Below are 15634 nucleotides of genomic sequence, written 5' to 3'. Positions count from 1 at the left end.
AAATTTTTAACTAGAAATAATTTAGACATTTTCTTGATTTTGATGACTGTATTGATTTTATAATGATGTGTGATTTTTTTTTGTCTGTTTACACGACAAGTAGTCGAAATAAAGCTTCGATTTTCAACTTAAGTATCTTGTTCGATGGGAAAGTGAATATTGTTGGTGCATTGGGGAGGTCAAAATTTAAAATTCCAAATAGTTTTCAAAATCTACGAGAAAAACAACATAAAAATTAAGGAAAATAAAGGTAATAGGGACCCGTTTTAACGTACGGACTACGGAACCATAAAAATTAAAGTGAATTGACCTCTTATACAATCTGAAGGTAAGATTATTATCTAGACAACCTCATGGGCTTTTTAATATAATATATTTTAATTTTAAAGCGAGTTATGAGTATTTTAAAACGTATAAACAATTTACAATTTTAAAATAGGTACTCATAACTCACGTTAATATTAAAATAAATATTAAAAGGCCCATGAGGTTGTCTAGATAATAATCTTACCTTTAGATTTTATAAGAGGTCAATTCACTGTAATTTTTAAATTAACGGAGCTACACGTGTTCTGCCGAGCGTAAAATTTGCTATGTTACGCACTTGTAGGACGGAGACAACACATGCGGGTATCCATAGACCTATAAAAGAATACTTATAGGTCTATAGCACGAACTACTACGTCATGTAGTAGTTCGTGGTCTATAGCACGATTAAAGATATCTTTAATCGTGGTCTTTAGGTCTATGCTGGTATCACGTAATGTTGTAGTGTTTTGAAGACTAATCATGATAATCGTGTTATTATCAGTGTTATCAATTTAATTTTACTGATAAAATGATGAATAGTTTATAACACTGAGGTTTTGATAGAATTAATAATGTTTTATTAATCTGTTTTGAATTTATGTACTGGTGTTAGAAACCATACAAAAGATACATGTAAATTATACTTTAGTAAAGTATAGAGATTTAAATTTTCAGTGTTTTCGTCATTTTGGAAATCCCGAATTGATGTGTCTATATTAACGGTTGTTGTAATTATTACTATTTGTGAAAGTGTTTTACTAAGCATTCAGCAATAAGCAATAAGCATTAATAATTTGTAAGTAGTTACCCATGCTACTTGATGACATATTGTACAGTGTTTGATGATTGATAATTTTGTCTCGTACTTAAATAATTTTGAGCAATTCAAAACTGTGTGCAAAATAATAGTTCTTTATTGTGTATCTATTATTGATAATTTAGATTGAAGTATTAAATATTATTACTCCGAAAAAATAGTTCAACAAGAACCAAGTCAAGATGCCAAAATTGGAATTGGGTTGTAGAGTTGAGTTAACTGGAAAAAATTTACAAGGCAAAATAGCTTTTATTGGACAGACACATTTTGAAACAGGAACATGGGTTGGCATTATTTTGGATGAACCTAAAGGAAAAAATAATGGTGTGGTCAAAAATCGTCAAGGCGTCTCAAAAACTTATTTTGAAGTAAAAGTTCAATTTATTATTTAACTTATATATATTTTTGATTATAGTTTATGTGCCGTTCTTACAATGTCTGGTAAAGTGTCGTTTAATGCTAACTGACTGTTAACAGATTTTATTACTGGCAGAATTCGGCCGGTTAAGTGTTCGTTAACTTTAATTGGACATTGAAAGAACGGCCCTTAGTGTTTTATTACCAATTGTATAACTTATAGTCCCTTACCTATGAAAGGGCTGTTCTTTAAATGTCCGGTAAAGTGTTGGTTAACGCTAAATAACTTATAATGTATTTTATTACCAGCAGAACTCGGCTGGTTAAGTGTTGGTTAACTTTAACCGGACATTGTAAGGAAGGCCCTTAGGGTATTAGATATTAAGATTAATTTTATCCATTTTTTGTTTACTAGTGTGAAGAAAACCATGGTATATTTGTACGACAATCACATCTTACACTTATTGATGAAACAGGAGCACGTTTTGATATGTCTGCTAGCACAGAATCTTTGGTCCCAAAATCATCTGTCAAGTCTCGAATTAGCAGGTAAAATATATGCTTTGTTTTTTAAATTGGTTTTATAAGTTTAAATATCTTCTTATTACCTACCTATTTTAATTTGTATGGTTTCATTACCATATAGCCTGCGTAAAAAAATTGATACAAATGCGTAAGTTTGTTTTAAATATTTTTGTATATTTAACTAGGTATTTACTATATATTTTTTTAGTTCTAGGCAGTCTTTATCTGGTTCAAGTAGATTAAGCTTGATTGCCCCTAAGAATAAAGATGATACATTTACTTCACCAGTTTCTCGTACTTCTTCTCAGTCATCATTGGTTGGTACAAGCCGTACACCATCGCAGTCATCAATTGTTCTTCCTTCTCGTACTTCATCACAGTCTTCAATGCCCGCACCATCACGTACATTGTCACAAACATCTCTTGCTGGAATGGACTCAACACCTAAACGTTCTTCTTTTGTTGAGGTATTTTAAAATTTTAAATGTTTATTTAACAATTATTTACCATTATTATAGTGTTAAATTTAACATTTTAATAAATCTTAAAATGCACTTTCCTATATTGAACATTTTTATGTTTATTTTATCATAGATGTTTACCATGTTTAATTTTGATATATGTATGATTGTTTGATAAACAATAGATGCTAATCATAATAATTACACTACATATTATATAGTAAACATATATATATATATAAATTACATAATTTAATTGCTAGATAATTAATTGTGTTCTTTCTTATGTAATTGTAAGCTTTAAAAAGTAATACAATTATAAATTAAATATTTTGAATAGTCGTTTAAAATATTTTTATTCCATTGTATTCTTTAGGAACCATAAGTATTTTGAAATAAATTATGCTTTCAGCGAACACCCAGCAATGAAAAGACAAGTCGAATGTCTAAACTTATATCGCCAAAAGTGAAATCGGCTGTTAAAACGCCAATGACAAAATCATTGACGTCATTAAAAGATGTGTCTAACTCTGAAGTAATTTTTATTTTTGTAAAAACAAAAGGGAAATTATAAATGTTCTATATGGCTTTTAATTTAATATTAATTTATTCTGCTTTGTGAATACAATAAATTTAATGTATATATATAGGGCTTAATACAAATATTCAAAAATATTTATAAATGATTATATTATAATGAAATAACTTTTAATGAAAGTATCTAGATAACCTAACCCTCTTAATGCAGAATAATCATTATCATAGTCAATTTTTTGTTTTTTATTTATAGTTTATACTATTTATCATATTATTTACTATCCACATTCTGAACTATAATACTTTTATAAAATTCCTGTATTTAAGTTTAAATCAAAAGTTTGATGTGAGATGTGGTAGAGGAAATTGCATAAAATTGAGATCCACTCATATAAACTGATGGTGATAATAAACAAAAAAAAATGTATTTCAACAATCATTATTCATACAATACAAATTTCACAAAATTATTCTACAACAGAATTCAGATGATCCATACAAATTTGACTGTGATAATAAATGTTCTGTGTGAAAAGAATCGCTCTGTATAATATAATATACTTTTTCATAAATTAACTTTTTCCATTATTTAAATAATCTCAGACCTTAGTAAAAATAAAACACTATTTTCAAAAATTATTTATTATTAAAATACCTATGTGGTGTTTAATAACCATTTATGGTTTTGTACATTTTTCATTTCATTAATTTATAAGTAATAGCTTAAACTTAATTAATATAAACTGTTTGGTAATGGAAAAAGTTAGTTAAATGTAATGAAACAAATATAAATTATTAGGGTATATTATAGCACTGCACTAAAATAATTATTGCACATCTTTTCACCTTAATAAATAATAAAAATAATAATAAAAAATACATTTTCAAGTTCAATAATATAATACTTATAAGTTATAATAATAAATATTATTAAAATAAACAACTGTTTAATATAGTTATTGGATTAGTTGATAGGAAGATACTCAATACTCATCTGGTTCATTCTCTTTAATGCTACATAATATTATATTATAACTTTTTATTTAATTAAAGTTTAGTTAAGAAAGTTATTTGACTTAGTTTATGTGAGGTACCTATGATTATATAAGACTGTTTAAATATTTAAATTTAATTAAAATCTGGTTAAAATTATTTGATTTAACTGTTTAAATTAATTAAATAACATTTTTTAAAACAACAATTTATTACATTAAAATAATTCATGAATAATATTGAATTGGCCTGTACCTTAACACAAAATATTTCAAATATTCATTATCATTTGTGATATTAATACTATATATTATTTAGATGATTACATGATTATTAATTGGTTTGTATTTACTTATTATTTATAAGTTGATTTTCACTTACCTATCTACATATTAAGCTATTAATTATCTTTCAACTTAATATTTATAATTACCTAAAATATTTTAGGAAATAGGTTGTTTTATATATATCATAGTTTATAAAGTTATACCAGGTTTTATAATTGTCTTAATCTGAATATAGAAGGAATATTCCAAAAAAAAAAAGAAATGTCTATATTATTTAAAATTTTATTAAGTTTCTTACCGAATCAGTATTTTTTGGATTCCGAGGGATAACATTTGATTTTAACTTCTTTATATTAAATTTTGTTTCATTCAAGTTAAATAAAACTTTATAAATAAATTTATTTACTATTCAAAAGCAATCCATATATATGTATGTTATTTCTACATTTATTGTAGGTACTGTAAGTTTATTTTTATCTATGTTTGCATGTATTATATGTCAATAAATTAATGTACAGAATGGATATTAGAGTACTTTTAAAATAACAATATTTTTTAATATTTGTTATTATGAAGTTGCACGTTTGCTTTGTGTCATTCAATATTGATTCTTACGGTATTCATAGTATAAGGATTAAGGGGTATGCTCAACATGATCCATATTTATGCCCTAGTTCTCACATGTGCAATGCCTGTGTTTCTGCATTGTACGCTTAAGATGAAATATATACATGTCACCTTGAGTTAATTGTTGGTTGCTTATATAAATTATATATTGAACCTTAAAAAAAAATGTACACTCTTATCATTGAGCATACTTTTTATTACTTATACTATGATGGTAATAATTTAATAACATCATATAATTCAATATCTGTTGTATCTTTTATACAATTCTATTTTATTATTTAATAGACTGAATTTGTTGAAGCCCTCAAACCACATTATACACCCGGATCTTCTGTTGCGCCAAGTACAACTACCCCTACACAAAGACCATCTTCTAGTATGGCTGATGCGGTTGAAATCCAAAATCTAAAGGACCAAGTACAAGACTATACTGAAAAGTTGGACGTAGTCAAAAGTAAAAACAGATAATTTTTTGGGTGGCTAATTTGTGTTAATATACCTTTTATTTTTATTATATAGCAAGGTTAAAAGAAAAATCTCATGATATTGATATGATGAAATTGCAGCTGGATCAAGCTGCAGAATTTAAAATTAAAATTATGGAATCTCATTCAGCATTAAAAAAAGAATTAGAAAAAGTTAAAATGGAGAAACAAGATGCATTAGAAGGAAAAGACGAGTATAATGAAATGGCAGAGACTTTGGAAATGGCAACTCTTGATAAAGAAATGGCCGAAGTTAAAGCAGAAACACTTCAATTAGAATTAGATCAAGCAAAAGAGCGTATTGAGGAATTAACAGTAGATTTAGAACTCTTAAAGGCTGAGTTTGAGAAAGGAAATGAAAGTGAAGAGGGAGGAGATGGTGCCAATTCTTTCAAAGTCAAGCAACTTGAACAACAAAATTTACGTCTTAGAGATACACTTGTCAAGTATAAGATGCTTTTATATTACTATTGTAGTTTGAAATTGATTTCCTATTTACTTGACACTTATTTAAACTTTAGATTACGAGACTTATCCGCCCACGAGAAACACCAAACACAAAACTTACAAAGAGAAATCGAAGAAAAGACCAAACAATGTAATGATTTACAAAAGTCTAATGAAAAGTTAACTGCTAGAGTTGAAGAACTAGCATCTCAAGTTAATGATTTGCATGAACAGGTTTTATATTAATTTTAAAATAGATAGTTTCTAAGTATTAATATATTATAATATTTTAGGTAGATGCAGCTTTAGGAGCAGAGGAATTAGTTGAGCTTCTGGGTCAACAAAAATTGAATTTGGAAGATAAAGTGGTAGAATTAGAAGAAGCAGTGACTGATCTAGAAGCGATACAAGATATTAATGATCAACTCCAAGAGGACAGTAGAGAGTTGGAAATGCAATTACGTGAAGAATTAGATATGGCAAATGCTAATATTAGAGAGGTTTTAAATAGTATTAATACCAAACATTTTATTTTTATTTATAAGTTGTATTTATTTTAAAGTGTGTCAAAGAAAAAGAACGAGCATTGGAAAGTTTAGCTGATCGGAGTTTGGTTATTGTAAAATTTAGAGATCTGGTTAATGAACTACGAGAACAAAATCAAGATCTACAAACTCAATTAATGAGAGAATCTGCATCAAAAGATGAAGTTCGATCATCAATACCAGAAATGCTTGACTTTAAGGTTAACTATAAATTAAAATATTTATTGTATGAAAAAATAATTAAAAATATATTATTTATTAGAAAATGTTTGCTGAAACTAAAGCTCATAGTCGAGCAATAGATTTGGAACTACGTAGAATGGAAACACAAGAAGCTCAGCAACATATACAGTATTTATTAGCATATATGCCAGATTCATTCTTGTCTCTTGGAGGTAAGTTTGCTTCTGCTACCTATATAAGTTTTAATGTTCACAGATATCTTCTAAATTCTAATAACAATTTAAAAATATAGTATATTGTTTGAGCGTCATTAAGATATACATTTATTTAAAATTATATAATACATATTTTGACTTTTTGGCTTAAATATTGAAGTCAATTTACCTATTATTAAACTTAAAATAAATGTAATAATATTACCTGTTCTCTCTTGTTGGTTTTAAAATTTAAAAATGTTCATAAATCGCTTAAAAATTAAAATATTGTAAAAAATCGGCCAAGTGAGAGTCGGACTTGCGCACAAAGGGTTCCGTACCAACATCAGCTATAAACATGTTGGCAACACTGCTTATATTATATATTCTAGGATTTTTAGTATTTGTTGTTATAGCATCAACAGAAATACATAATCTGTGAAAATTTCAACTTTCTAACTTTCATGGTTCATGAGATATAGCCTGGTGACAAATGGACGGACAGGCAACGGAGCCTTAGTAATAGGGTCCCGTTTTACCGTATGGAACCCTAAAAATCAACAAGAAGTCACAGTTAATGTTTTTACCTTAAAGAATTCATTGATATAATCGCACACCACTACTAAGAGCCATAGACAAAATAATCTATTTTGTATTTTATTAGGTGATTATGATGCTATACTATCTCTCTTATTATTGCCACGCATGATTTGGAAAAGTGAAATACTCATGACACATGTCCGTGATAAATATCCCGATGTTCAAGAAATTACAAAAGAAACTCTTATAAAAGACCATTCTGCAGAACAATTTGCTACTCGTTCTCGTTTGTCATTTTACTTATACAGTTTGCAGGTTTATATTTATATTTTCAGTTACATTTTTAGTACAAAATAAATAATCTAATTTCTTCTCAGACTGCATTAAGACAATTTGTTCATGGAATGAATACAACAACTCCAGAAACCTTAATTAAAATTGGTGAATCATACCCTGATATGACAATTCAAGAAAAAGTTTTAAATGGATATATTGAAATGTTGAAAATTGATCAGGTGATTTTGTGTTTCTTATAATTGTGTTATACATACCTACAATGTGTGGATTATGTTTAGTTGGATGAAAATGTCAATACGGAAAACTTAGAACGATGTGTTGCTTACTTTAAACATGTGTATGCACCTCTTATACAAGATTTCAATCCACATTATGAGCATTTATTATTAGATAATGTATTGGTTTTATCTGCAGCTTGTAACACCATTCAAACAGATGCCAATATAATAAAATGTGTCATACAAGTAATTTTTATTGAAATAGCAGATAAATAAAACTATTAATATTATGTTAGTTATTTTGTATTAATAATTTCATGTGTATTTATTTTAGTGTGATGGTTCTTCTAATGTTCTAAAATTGTGTGATGATATATTAGTTGCTTGCGAAGTAATACATCAACATTTAAAACAAATTAAAAAACGTGCAGATATCAACAGTATTATAAAAGTAGATTTGAGTTCTTGCATACAGTATGCAGAAAAATTAATAACTGTATTAAGAGAGACAGCTAAATGTGCAGTTAGTCAAATCTCACTAGGTACAGGTAACCTTAAAATAAAGATAAATTTACTTTTTAACCTAATAATTTAAATATTTTAGATGATAAAAAAATAAACAGTGAAAGCATTATGCTAGTAATGAATAACTCAGTTGAAAAAGTATTTGAAAAAGAAGAATCAAATAATGGAGTGACCATATGTTTGAAAATGTGTATTTCGACTCTTGCTGGAGAAATCGCTAATGCTGCTCAAGTTATTCTAGAAGCTGACTTGACATTGCCTACTACCGATAAATCTAAAGTAAAATCATGATTTAATCTAAGCGGTTGACAGGATGTTTGAATTTTTAACCAAATATAACATCCCGGGTTTGGATTGGTTGAAAATTCTAATTTATGACTTAATAAGTTGAATTAATGCGTTATCATATTCTTGACATTTGATCAGCTTTGAATTAGGATAAATACAAAAATAATTTGGTCAAATATTTAAATAATTAATAGCTAATTTCTAAATAGCGGTATTTAAAAAAATGTAACTTTTTTAGAATATTCCACCTATTACTGAACGGGCTAAACAAATTAAAAGTGAACTAGAAGAAACAAAAGCTTTAAGAAATACAATTAAATCTAAAGAAAATGATATACTTGAGTTAAAAATGGCTCTTCGATCCAAACAAGAAGAAATTGGTGAACTCAATGTTAGGAAGGAATTAGCTGAAAAAAAACTATCTACTACAATACACGAATCAGAAATATCTATAGAAAAACTACAGGTAATATTTCTAAATAGTTAATTATTTAAAGAAACCAAGGTTAATTATTTTTAATAACATTTGAATAATTTATTAATAATTTTAGAGGAAATTGGATGAAACACAACAACAATTAAAAAGAAAGTCAAAAGAATACGAAGAAACGATGGACCATTTGCAAGCAGATATTGATTCACTAGAAACAGAAAAAGGAGAACTTAAAAATAAACTTAAAAATTTCTCAAAGAAAATTCTCATTGAGGGTATAAACAAATCTGCATCAAGTGAGTTTTATACTTTTAAGCTGTAATTAAAATATAGTTCTTAAATTTGAGTTGCATACTAATTCTATATTTTTTCTTTTCAGTGACTGCTACTGGAAATGATAGTAATAAACCATACCAAGAATCTCCATTCTTACTTAATGAATTAAAGTTAACCAAAATGGCATTAAAACATGAAATAGATCAAAGAGCCAAGCTTGAAAATAATTATTGTGAACAATTATTTTCTCAATTAAAACCGTTGCCTGTAAGTTAATAAACTTATTTTTATTTGTTAAATAACAATATTATAGTAATGACTGATGAAATATTTGTTGCAATATAATAATCAAAATATTTTACAATTTAAAATCTTTTTCAATTTTGATTTCTAGTTCAATTTAATAACTGCCTTAAAAATTAGGTGGGTAGGTGGGTAAAATAATAGTGTATACTTCTGAGACTTTCTGCTATAATTTTACTAAACACAGGAATGTCATTAAATTATGTATATATAATTAGTTAAGCCCATTTCACAGTCGTTTGAAAGGGTGTTCATTTGGAAGGAGTGTGAGGTGTATGTCAATCAAACTATTTGAACTGCCAGTTTTAATTATTAAAAGGACGTAACACGGGCATTTGTTGTCTCCGTCTTACAATTACGTTACATAGCACATTTACACTCGGCAGATCACGTTTAACTTTCTTAGTTTAAATTAAGAATGAATGAAATTTGATGGTAAGAAAATTATCTATAGTTTCATAGGTCGATTCATTCTAATTTTTAATCTAGCAAAGCTTAACATGATATGCTGGGCTTGAATTTCCTATGTTACACTCTTGTAAGACAGAGACAACAAATGCCCGTGTTACATCCTCTTAATATTTTAAATTATTTGAAGATCACATATCTGTTTTAAACTTTGTTCTAAACAATTTTGAAAATGCACATACCCAATTATTTCCATTATCTCCTTGTTGACAAGGCATTTTTGACACACTTGTCTACTTGCCTCATATTATTTATAATTACTCTCATCATTAATTTACTGAAGAGTAATAGGTATTATGATTTTTTTTTAGGTGCCTAGTGAACCGTCAGATGAAGAAAAACATAGAGTAGTTAAACTAAAGAAATTAGGCAATGAATTATTAAATGTAAGTAATCATTTTTTAATGTTTTTTTGTATTACTTCCTTTGTAATTATGTGTATTTGTTATTATTATGTTTAGGATTTCCATAAAACATTAACTAACATAAATGTTTTGGATGTAACCAAACGTGTACCGGGAAGAAAACTTGTAACCGATGAGAATATATCAGCTAAACAAGTTCTCGACCACAATTTGCAATGGAAACAATTACAAAAGAGATTGGATGTTTTACAAGTATTAATTTATTAATTCAGAAGTCATTATTGGTGATAATTATTTTTTTTTCTCTTTATTTTAACAGGATAACTATAACAAAGAGATAATTAAAAGACAACATTTTGGATGTGTTGAAACAGAAATGACTACATTCCCAACACCAGCTTTGAAAAAGGTTTAAAAATTTTTTATACATTATGATTTATTATTGATATTTTCAATTTCATATTTAATTATAGGCATTAGAAGAAGAAGAACCTGTATTAGCTGCGGAGTTTGTAATACCAAAACCTGCAAACTGGACTGGACCAACAAATATAAGAGTTGAAATGGACACTAAAATCTTAGCTTCATTGCAAAATCAAGTCACTAATGCTGCTCAAATAAATCCACATGTTCGGTATGTAGTTACATAGTCACAATTTTTATTGACATTTTGTTTTTGCTTTGGCATATAGAATCGAAAAACGTTACGTTACATATTACCATGGTAACCATTTATATATTATTTTGAGATTTTCGTCGATGTATGTTTCCGTATTACCATAACAACCAATTATATATTATTTTACAATTTCCAATGGAATGTTTTGTATTTAAATGGTTGCCATGGTGATATGTAAAACATATTATTCATATTATAGAGTTGGCAATTTTAATGGGCAACGAAGTGAACGGGATCAGATATTTTTATATACATAGATAGATTATACCTCTGAGCAGAATATAGACTAATTTAAAAAAGGAAAGGACCAAAGACCAACAAAAGTATCGATACTTTACTAGTGTCGGTAGTATCGGAACATCCCTATGTTGAGACTCTTCAGTAGATTACCTAGATGTGTGCTACATATGATAGCAAGTACAGCAAAGACATAAAATGTGGTACTTTATTGCAGACTCGTATGCAATATGTTTATGATTTTTTGTATAAATACTAATCTAAAATATTAATTTGAACTGAGCAACCCCATCCCCCCCCCCCACAATTTGCACCTATATAAAGCAGTTATACATTTTTAAATATTGATTTTAATTTTTAAGGAATGAAATATTAATCATCATTTATTAATTAATAGTTTTGATAATCATTATATAGTTGTTTTTTTTGCCATAATATAAATATAATAATATCAATTATTAACTTATTGATATTAAAGTTAACTTTCTTAAGTGTATATCAGTTATTAAAATCATTATTTAAGCATATGTATCATTAAACAAATTATATAAAATAGTTTTATTTAATGATATATGTGATAACAAGAATATACACCGTGAGCTATTGATTGATTAACTAGATTGTTGCAGATGTAAGAAATCCAGAATGAATTAACTAAAATATTAAATCTTTAGATCAAACTTGTAACCAATGATTTTATGTTTTTGAATGTTTTTTAAAGAGCTATTTATAATATCCCAATGTTAATTTCAAAATAAAACAATTAAAAACTAATTTTTTTTAAATATAATATAGTGCCTAAAATTAGTAGATTAGTAGAATAAGTAGATTATTATTTATTAGAAATATCTATCATAACAGTTTTTAATAAATGTTCAACAATGCTGTCAACATTAAATTAAAAAAATATGTTTTATTGTCATTCAGTTACAATTTTGCTTATACAACTGAAGAACTACTTGGAGTTAATTGAATAACTGTACTACAAATCAAGTTTGAGTAGGTATATTGTTGTATTAAATTATTATTATGTAATTATACTGAATATGATATTTATATTTTTAATGTGATACTGTACACTAACGATTTACTTATTTTTGATCTTATATTATATTATTTAATTAACAATATTAATATTTGTAAACTATACATTTAATTTTTAAGGAATTTAGTTTAATTTCTACACATTTATTAACTAAAATAAACCATTTCAGTTGATTCTGATAAATGATAATCTTTCAATCCTTCATCTTTGTATTCGTTTGATAAATCCTGTGTTTTACCTACTATTATAATATTATCATAATTTTGGGGCTTAGCTAATACAGTCCCTAAAATATTTAAATATGTGCATATAACAGAATGAAGAATTGGCAAATGTGTCAAAATTATAAACTGCTCAACTGTGCAGCTGCTTTAAACACAGTATGCTATTTTATGACTTGTGAGGCCTTCAATGATCGGCTGTCCCTTTTCACTAGTCAAAACAAGTTCCAATGAACACTTTTAAATTAGCAAAATAAAGGTATATTTTTATTTAATAAAAATAATAATACATACTCAAATTTAAATTGAAAAGACAGTATACATTTATTTTGTTCAGCTATCTAGATACCACTTGATACGTTCAACTTTTAAAATAGTGAGTTACGGGTTTCTCTTTCTTGCCTCCTTATCTTCCGAATCAACAATCAAGTATATAGGTACTCTGTATCTGTTCAAAATAAGAAACTAAAATACTCTAAAATGTCACTTTTTAGAGCCGGCCTAAGCCAGCCAATCTATATACAAGCCCGGATTAAAGGGGGGGGGGTGGCAGAGGGAGCCATGGCCCCGGGCCCATAGTCCGCAACGATTATTAAACAATAGTGGGCCCCTAGCTAATTGTACAATTTTTTTTTTATTAAATCAGAAATATTTGAATAAAAGATATTAAAGTTTCCTATACTTAGGCTAATATTGCTAAATATTACTATAATATATCGATAATGGATAATTATGTTATTATTATGCTATCGTAATATCGACAATGTCATCTATTTTAAGCAGGAAGATAATTGGTAAGGAAATGGGATTTATAGGAATACCTGAGTTGTGAGTATGGTGAATACCGTCGATTACAAATTTACGGCAAATGATGATTGAATCATTATTACTAGTTATTATAGATTTGGCTATAAAACGTTTTAATAATAATAATTTATTTTAACTTCTTCAAAATAATATTTACATTTAAATTAACATTTAAAGTTGATGCCTACTCTCTATAAGCAATCGCTTGTAAGAATAAGAGTAGGAGTCTGTTACAATATTAATTGATTAATTATGCACAATTTTACAGTACATAATATTGATAAAAATGAAAACAAAATAATATAATTTTTGATGTCAACTTTTGAATATTACCTAGAATAATGAATGCATTCATACAATAATATTTATAATTTATTTTGTATATTATGTTCATTGTTCAAATATTTACATTTTATAAAAAGATATTTAATGAAAATAATGAAATATAATATACCTATAAAGTAAAAAAAAATTTTATCTCTGAAATATATTTATTTGTGGGTCCACAATATTTTGATTATGTTTATGGGCCCCTAAAATTGTTTGGCCCCGGGCCCAAAATTATCTTAATCCGGTTTGTCTATATACCTGTCGTGTAGTATTGCCATGCTCCTGAGTAGGCGACTGAGCTGTCGCATGCCGTTTGTATTTTTTATTTTGAACAGAGTATATACTTGTCTACCCTGACTCTTGAGTACTGTCTGTGGTGGTGATTATAAGTATAACTGTATGAGTCATATCGTCTCTCATACCTAGGGGTAGTATGTAATTTCTACGAGGATAAATTACAGAAGTCGCATGTGGAATCTTGACACTACAAGAGATAAATCAATACAGTACTGCTGAGTGCAGAGTGCTGTCAAAAGAGTTTAAATTGATCTTCAAAATGATTAATGAATTACATCAAATGTAGATTTTGGACTTGTCAAACACACGAAATTTAAGATTTTTGGGCTGTCATATTATACTCATATAGTAATAGCAGTTTACCAGTGAAAACAAAAATAATAATTTTAAAGAAATAAAAAAATTCTTTAAAATCTAATAGTATCATTCCTTAAAAAAAAAATAATAAAAATGTTTTTTGAGTTGTTTGAAAGTTTGACATCCCTTACGTTTGCGACATAAAATTCTCCTTTCTTTGTTTATCTCTTTACGTAATTATGTACAAATTCGTGTCACTCTCACACTTATTACATTGGCCATTTTCATTGTTTGCCAAAACATAATTAAAAAATTGGTGGTTGATTCATCACTACGTAAGATTAATTAAAAATCTTTTGCCAACATATTTAGTGTGCGACAGCGTTGACACACGGAGTGCCAAAATAATATGTAGGATAAATTGTAGTGTCGTGCAATAACTCAGCCCAATAAGTACCTAATATGTAGCCTACATATTAATGTAGGTACCTACCCAGCACCTGAGTCCAACTTTTACAAAATGTCAAAGCAATAATCATTTTTATCGAAATTTATAAAGTTTAAGAGAGATTTAATCTCGTGTCTATCAAAGATCATATAAACCAACCGCGGCTACAGGTAGACCACAATACCAGATCATATATAGCAGATTGCAATGGCCGGTAAAATAATGCGTTTTCCGGTAGTTGTATTTGTGGCATACGAAACGTATGTCAAACAACCTAAACTATTTTTTAGTTTTTGTAGAGTTATACTATTAGATCTAAAAAAAAAATGTATTTCTTTTAAAATTATTATTTTTATTTTCACTGGAAGCCCGCATACTATACATGTGTATTATTGTCACTGCAGTTGACTGTTATAAAAATATATTATGCATTTATAATATAATAATAGTTATTTATATATAATTATATGGTAATATTAAAGCCCCCCCCCCACACCCATAAATTACGTTAAAAACCATGTATATATTTAATATTATATATTATATTTGATATCCATGAAGCATCATTTTTGGACGAGATATTGTATGGCAATTTGGAATATCCAGCAGAAAACCGGAATTGGAAGTTAATGGATAAAATATTTTATGGTTTTTTAATATATCTAGTAGATATCCATCTGAAGTAATTTTTGGATAAGACATTATAATATGGTTATTTGACATAACCAATGGATATCCACTGGATGTGCTGTGCTGTGTGGGATATATGTATATGACAGCTGTCACCTAT

At 27.4% G+C, this 15634-nt stretch overlaps 1 protein-coding gene across 6 annotated transcripts; it reads left to right on the top strand.

The window, feature by feature from the left end:
• The first annotated feature begins 848 nt into the window (after positions 1 to 848).
• On the top strand, positions 849 to 12617 carry LOC100166476 (dynactin subunit 1). Of its 6 annotated transcripts, none has more exons than XM_016804461.2 (25): positions 870 to 1105; positions 1288 to 1494; positions 1899 to 2032; positions 2130 to 2156; positions 2217 to 2475; positions 2882 to 3004; positions 5202 to 5370; positions 5436 to 5847; positions 5923 to 6082; positions 6142 to 6348; positions 6411 to 6593; positions 6656 to 6788; positions 7435 to 7625; positions 7688 to 7825; positions 7886 to 8071; positions 8160 to 8373; positions 8430 to 8629; positions 8877 to 9104; positions 9190 to 9367; positions 9451 to 9614; positions 10430 to 10504; positions 10580 to 10735; positions 10803 to 10892; positions 10957 to 11117; positions 12327 to 12617. In XM_016804461.2, the coding sequence occupies exons 2-25, from the start codon at positions 1309 to 1311 to the stop codon at positions 12370 to 12372; spliced, it is 4020 nt and encodes a 1339-aa protein (XP_016659950.1). In that variant the 5' UTR covers positions 870 to 1105; positions 1288 to 1308; the 3' UTR covers positions 12373 to 12617. The 6 variants fall into 6 exon arrangements, with proteins under 6 accessions (XP_008183205.1, XP_008183208.1, XP_016659950.1 ...); XM_016804462.2 differs by having other exon boundaries at positions 1252 to 1494; positions 8160 to 8367; XM_016804459.2 differs by having other exon boundaries at positions 1252 to 1494.
• The last annotated feature ends 3017 nt before the right edge of the window (positions 12618 to 15634 follow it).

Source organism: Acyrthosiphon pisum, chromosome A2, assembly GCF_005508785.2.
Source record: "Acyrthosiphon pisum isolate AL4f chromosome A2, pea_aphid_22Mar2018_4r6ur, whole genome shotgun sequence".
NCBI classification, from domain to species: domain Eukaryota; kingdom Metazoa; phylum Arthropoda; class Insecta; order Hemiptera; family Aphididae; genus Acyrthosiphon; species Acyrthosiphon pisum.
The sequence above is the reverse complement of the archived record's forward strand: the minus strand, read 5'-3'. Positions and strand labels throughout refer to the sequence as shown.

Excerpts from the sequence above, each read along its gene's own strand:
- LOC100166476 (XM_016804461.2), top strand. The coding sequence starts at position 1,309 with ATGCCAAAATTGGAATTGGGTTGTAGAGTTGAGTTAACTGGAAAAAAT. Across the intron at positions 2,476-2,881 it reads AACGTTCTTCTTTTGTTGAG|CGAACACCCAGCAATGAAAA; the intron begins GTATTTTAAAAT and ends TTATGCTTTCAG. Across the intron at positions 10,505-10,579 it reads TAGGCAATGAATTATTAAAT|GATTTCCATAAAACATTAAC; the intron begins GTAAGTAATCAT and ends TATTATGTTTAG.